Source organism: Camarhynchus parvulus, chromosome 3 (assembly GCF_901933205.1).
Source record: "Camarhynchus parvulus chromosome 3, STF_HiC, whole genome shotgun sequence".
Classification (NCBI taxonomy): domain Eukaryota; kingdom Metazoa; phylum Chordata; class Aves; order Passeriformes; family Thraupidae; genus Camarhynchus; species Camarhynchus parvulus.
Window position 1 is genome coordinate 89,966,530 of NC_044573.1, and position 6,374 is coordinate 89,972,903.

General features: G+C 40.8%; 1 protein-coding gene across 3 annotated transcripts in view; it reads left to right on the forward strand.

Moving 5' to 3' along the window:
• Nucleotides 1-5,328, forward strand: part of SNAP91 (synaptosome associated protein 91) — a 63,203-nt gene extending 57,875 nt beyond the window's left edge. For all 3 annotated transcript variants that reach the window (XM_030945159.1, XM_030945161.1, XM_030945160.1), the window contains 4 exons: nt 891-974; nt 1,044-1,148; nt 2,569-2,669; nt 3,899-5,328. In XM_030945159.1, the coding sequence (XP_030801019.1) occupies nt 891-974; nt 1,044-1,148; nt 2,569-2,661 (282 nt within the window). In that variant the 3' untranslated portion in view covers nt 2,662-2,669; nt 3,899-5,328. The remainder of the gene's footprint in view (nt 1-890; nt 975-1,043; nt 1,149-2,568; nt 2,670-3,898) is intronic.
• The last annotated feature ends 1,046 nt before the right edge of the window (nt 5,329-6,374 follow it).

The window sequence follows — 6,374 nt, forward strand, 5'->3', positions numbered from 1 at the left end:
AGTAATGAAATCCTACTGCCCTTTGTACATCCTTTTCTTGAATACTTTCTGCCTCTCCTCAGAGTTGTTAATGATTTGGATTGTATATATCTGTGAAAAGGAAAGGTTTCAATGCCTTCAAGGCTATAAGGAGACACTGCATGGGAGTTACACGGAAGGCAGCCAAAAGGGATGATGTGTAGGCTGTGCTAAATAAGTGAGGTGGGGTGGGCTTTTTAAAGGTGCTCTTGTGCTGTATATCCAGTCAGACTACTAGACTAACAGTTCTCTCTTCCTGAACTGTAGTGGAAGATAACCTTTTTTTTTCTTTTTATTATTTGGATGAAAATCATAACAATATGAATGAAAATCATAGCAAGATAAACTAAACTGTCCTTAGTAATGTATGTCATGGTTCTGGCTGTGGTTTAAGTATGTGAACTTATCCTTTAACTTCAATGAATCTTGGTACATAATTATTTTTCTTCACTGTAAACTAATTATAGCAGCTATTCCCTTTAGCTTTACAATCTGCTTAAGCTTTTGCTAAAATACAGTGCTACAATAATCGTCATAGTATGTTAGCTGTTATAAAATTGGGGTGCTTTCTTACACTATAAGAAGGAGAAGGAAACTCTGTTTTCTTGGGCTTATTTTGAGTTGTAGTCAGTAAATGGACTCTGTTCATGAAGAGAATGGAGTCTGTCACCATTGCTTTCTTATGAAGAAAGAAGCTGAGCATAAGGACTCATTCAGCTCTCTCATTCTTTGAAGCATTGTGGTTTTGAGGCTGCATATGTGCTGCATAACAGTCCTACTTTCCAGAACAGCTTTGAGAATGCTGAAGATTCTGTGTGGTTTCCAGATGGTTGCTGTTAGATTTTTGTGCTTTTTTGCCTTTTTTTTTTTAGGCAGGAGCTGTGCCTCCAGCAAGTGCTGTTCCTGCAGCAGGAGGTACTCCACCTGTCCCACAGCCAGGAGCAGCATTTGGGATGGTGAGTCTCTTTTGCTACACTGCTGTCCTTCCCTCACCCAGCCCCTGCTGACTTGGTGTTGGTTTGCAGCCCCCAGCAGGTGCAGGGGTGCCCATGATGCCCCAGCAGCCGGTGATGTATGGGCAGCCCATGATGAGGCCCCCGTTTGGAGCCGCCGCTGGCCCTGGTGTACAGGTGAGCATCGCTGCTACACCAATGCTTAACTGCTCTCCGTGTCTCTAGAAAGTAGCTCGTGTGTGTGCATTAGCTCAGATCAGCTCTAGCTCTGGGCCAAGGATCAGCTGCCTGCCTTGCAGCAAATCACATGAACCACCTGGGGTTTTTTTTCAGTTGCCATGTATGAGACCAATGGAACAGGTTTGAAAAGTCTCCTGCAGCTAACTACATCCAAGATCTGCTTTTGGAGGATATTTGAATAAAGCTCTGAGTGGAACTCTCAGGCACTGCTATTCTGTTCACAACCTACCAAAATTTACTATAGCTACACTCAGCAGGCGATGCAGCATAAGCTGTAACACCTGTCCCAGGCTATTACTTCAAATAGAGTTTGGTTTGTAATGCCACTGAAAAGAAAAAACCTATCCCAAGGAGATGCAGGAAATTATTTAGCTGTAGTATTTTTCTTTTTGTGAGTCAGAAGTCCATCTTGCCTTTCAAGTAAGGAGGGAGATGGAAGTTGATTCTGCAGCTGTAAAATCTCATTGGTAACCCTGGAAACCAGGCTGCCCTTGTTTTGCAAATACTAAGCAATCAAAATATAGCAAACCACCATTTTTATGTAGGGAACTACATTCCCAATGAAGCTTGTCAAGGTTTTCTGTGTAAAAATAGAAAGAACTTGAAACTGCTCTAAGTAAGAATATGCTTAGTCTTGCTTTTCCTCCCACTTTAAAACTATCTCTGCCCTTATCAAGAATGCTATGATGGGACACAGAATTTTTTTTCTGAAAGAGTGGTCATCAAGGTGCCAGGGCTATGTATAAAATCTCTTGTGCCCTGAGCTGAGGTAAGAATGGGGAGGAGTAAGGACAGAGTAGGAGAATCATTTGACCACCATAGTCAGAAGTTTTGCATGGAACTTCAAAACTGATGTTTTCTATGGAATGACATTTTTTATACCTATCAAAGGAGGAACCCAGTATGATCTAGTCATATTTCCAGTTTGTTTTGGACTCTTATTTACATTACCAGTGTCAAATAATTTGTACTTAACTGCCAGTAACAGGGATTTTCAGTACCCTGCAGGATGCACTCTGGTTGCTCTGAACCTTGTTTTTAACATCTAACAATTGTCTCTTCTGGCTGGATTGAAGGTTCTAACGCCATTCTGTTTTACAGGGAGGGAGGGGTCTCAAGCTATGCTAATTAGAATCTGCAGTATCTATAGCCTAGCCACTAAAGCTGCCAAACATTGTTAACCCTGTAGTAAGGATGGAATCCAAACAATGCTTGGGCAAAACGGCTGGACTTGCAGACAAATGAGAACTTTTTATGCTTGCAATGTGGTTGTGTGAGAACTGCCTGTGTCTATCTAACGCTTGTGTATTCTTGTCTGCTTTGTTTTTTTCCTGCCTTCCTGGCTGGCGTCTGTCAGCTTTCTCCAAGCCCAACTCCTGCTACTCAGAGCCCCAAGAAACCTCCAACAAAGGACCCATTAGCGGATCTTAACATCAAGGATTTCTTGTAAACGATAAGGTATTCTGTGGCTGCCTGCTCCAGCATGTCACACATGGTACATGTCTGGCACACAGATGTTGTTTAGGTTGAATATGACAGATAAAATCACAGCTGCAGAGCTAGAAACATGCACTGTATCAAAAACCAAATTCTATGTCTACACTCTTAACTTTAGCCTGAAATCTTGACTCACAGATAAACTTTTTCTGACAGTTGCTTTTGGCAAAAAAAAAAAGTATCTTCAATGCATAACTTCCATTTTTTACCTTGTTTCCATTCAGTCCAAGCATTCATGTTTGGGTATTTTCTTGAAGTTATTACTGAAACACATAGAATGATAGCAGGGTACAAATACTGAGGCACAAATGTTGGGCGGAAGAGGGTTGTTCCAGTCTTGTGGGTGTTGGAACAGATTTGGTATCATGGGTATGAAGGTGTCAAAAGGGGAAAAACTTACATATTCTTGTCATCAAGGGGAAGTTGCTTGCAGCTCTTCACTGCTGCCAGCTAATGTTCTACCCTGCCATACAATTTTTCAAGGCACTGCTTTTCTGTATGGTAAGGCTGTGAGGACCTGAGCAGTGCTGTGTAGAGCAACAATGGAGAAGAATAGAGCAGTATTATAATGCAAAGAAAAATGGAGGAGAAGCAAAAAACAGTTCTGCATAATGGAAGGAAATAAAGGCCAAAACATTATTCTGATGGTTCTGGAGGGACAAGTAGGAGTATAAAATTGAATGAAATGCTTAAGCCAATTAAAAAATAATAATGCAGAAATAAGGTATGCATTTTATAATTATGTCTAGAATAAGGTGAGGAGAGGACAATCATTACATAACTTTAAAGCCTTCTTCCTGAGTCACTTTTCTTCCTTCCTAGAGCTTAATTCTAAAATTTGTTCTGAGCCCACTCTGCACTGGAGCTGGCAGCAGTGACTCAGGCTGCTCTTAGCAGGCATCTCCCAGTCCCACTTCACCCTTCTCCGAATTCCAGCCCCAGAGAGGTGTACCTGGCACTTGGCAGGGACAGCCAGGAGTGGAGATACACCACTGCTGGGACTCACTGCTTTCAACTTGTATTTATAATAGAAAGATTCATAACTGGCTGTGGGAAGACTGCTACTTCAGTAGAATCTGATGGTAAATCCTTTGAGGTGTGAAGAGATGAGCGGATTTCGTGCTCTTTGTAGAACATGCTTTACTAACCCGTTATATCAGTTTTCATCTGATACTTTTCTATATCCACAGCTGCGTTTTTTCTGACTGGATGCTAAAAACGTGAGTTTGGAGACTACAAATGGATGCTCAGAGTTTCTCAGTGAGCCACCAGTACCAAACCCAGTGCTTACTCAGACTTTCTCTTCCTCCTGAAACGTGTAGCACAGCTGTGAAAGTGAACATTAGGAATGTGTACTACCTTAGCTGTTATCCCTACTCTCTCGAAATTTGTGTACTTGGGTTATTTGTGTTTTACAATTTAAACAATGGATGTATGTTTCTGATGCCTTCTAGTGCTTTTCTGAACCTATCCCACAGGGGCAGATTATGCAGCTGTTGTTTGGTGAGCCATTTGGAGCAATGTCTGTGGTTTTTGAAGGTTTCAATGTATATAACTTTTTGAGGACACCCAAAGTTCCCCTAGGACTCAATTTCTCCTTTATCTGTTACAAAACATAGTGTGATAATACCAGATAGTAAAGAAAATACTTACAAAATTGTGCAGAATACCTTTTTTTTTTCCAGTCACAGGAATCTCAATTGTCGTGAAAAAAATGTTTTATTTTTGTGGCACTGTATATGTTAAAATAATTTAAAGTAATATAAAGGAAAACTTCCATAACAAATACTTTTTCAATGATTTACCAAGAATGAAAAACCATATCTGAAAGAATACCATATTTATTGCTGTTTTTATTTTTAAATCTATTTTACTTGTTTAAGTTTTTGCATTTATAATTGGCATATTTATCAGTTCTTGCTAAATGCACTGAAAATAAGTAAAGGGTCAGTTTCTCTCCATGTAGTTGGGAAAAAGCAACCCCAGTTGTGCTGGCAGTAAGGGATTTCAAATACGAGAGCACTTTTTGGTATATCTGTAGTCAAAACATTACAAGTGATGTTACTCATCTCTGTTCAGTTCTGTACATCTCTTAATTTAGTGCTTACCTGTGTATGCCTTAGGATAGTGTTTTCTCATTGCCCCGAATGCGCTGTGAGTAGCTTTTGTACTATTGGTGATTAGATTTAATTCTGATCCGGAGATCCATGCCCTTTACTGTACATACTGTGTTCCTTTAATTTTTATTTGTTCTCATACTGTTTCTGCTGATGGCTTGGTGTAAGATCTTGACTCTTCAATGAGGTCACTGTTGATCAGTGTTACAAGTGGCTTGGCAGTTCTCTGTAAAAGCATATTGGGTTGGAAAGATATTCACCTAAAGTCTTTCAAATGAACTATTTAATCAATGTATGGTACCATTAAAAGTGGTTGTATCTGAATTTGCTGTGGGGATAACATACACTGTAATGGGAAAGTTCTATAAAAAGTTAATTTCAAAATGGCTTTTCTTTGTATTTCAGTTTAAAAAAAATCCCAAACAAAAAAAAAACCCAAAAAACAAAAAATCCCAGTGCATGTGTGCCCTCTGAGATGCAATAAACACCTTGATCAAAGTACATATCTTGTTGCCAGTTTCATACTCCTTAAGATGTTGAGCACAATAATGTAGTCTGAGAGGGGAAAAATGTGTTTAGGTCCTGACACTGATTGATGAGTCTGCTGCATATGGGAATGATTTTTATAGAATCATAGAATGATTTAGATTGGAAAAGACATCTAAGATCATAGAGTCCAACTGTTGACCTAACACTGCCACCTCCGCTGCCCGTCCATGTCCCTAAGTGCCACATTCACAGCTTTCTGCCCTCATTGCACCAATTCTGCGACCAATTAATTACCAAGTGTGTCCTAGAGGATTTTTTTAATAATTTCTTTTATGTATCTGAATAACCCTGTCAATAATCTCATCTCATTCCTGTTCCCAGCTGTTTTCAGCTGTGCCCGGTGTATGGCAACCACGGGTAGGAACAGCCCCCGAGCCTCCTGGGCACAGGGACTGCCCCAAGACTGTAAAGGCCTTCCTTGGAAGGGTGGGTGGAGGGCAGGGCTGCACTTGGGGGACCCCAGAACCCTCTTGTCACAGTGCCATCACCTGGCACTGCAGGATTATCCAGGGCACTTGGGGGACCCCAGAACCCTCTTGTCACCGTGCCATCACCTGGCACTGCAGGATTATCCAGGGCAGGATAAAGGGGGCATTGATTTTATATCTCAGCCTTATGATGAGCTCTCAGTTGCATCCCAAATTTCTGGATTAAAAATGGGAAGGCTCAGCAAATTGCTGTGTTTCCTCACTATTTGAGCACGAAGACCTGGACAAGGTCAGTAACTGCACCCCCAGAAAGGCTCACCATGATTTTTCCTACCCTGCCTGTGTGCTGTGTCTTGCCAAATGCAGAGAATGCTTGACTTCTTACCACTGTGTTGTGCATGTCTTCTCAAGGACAGCATTTTCAGAGGAGAATCATAACCAAACAAGTAAATATATTTAGACCAGCTCATTAGTGTCTTACTGAAATTGAGAGGATGAGCTGCTACTCACTGAATTGCAAATGAATGTTTACAACATTATATGTTTCAAGGGGCCAGACCTCAGAGTGAGGA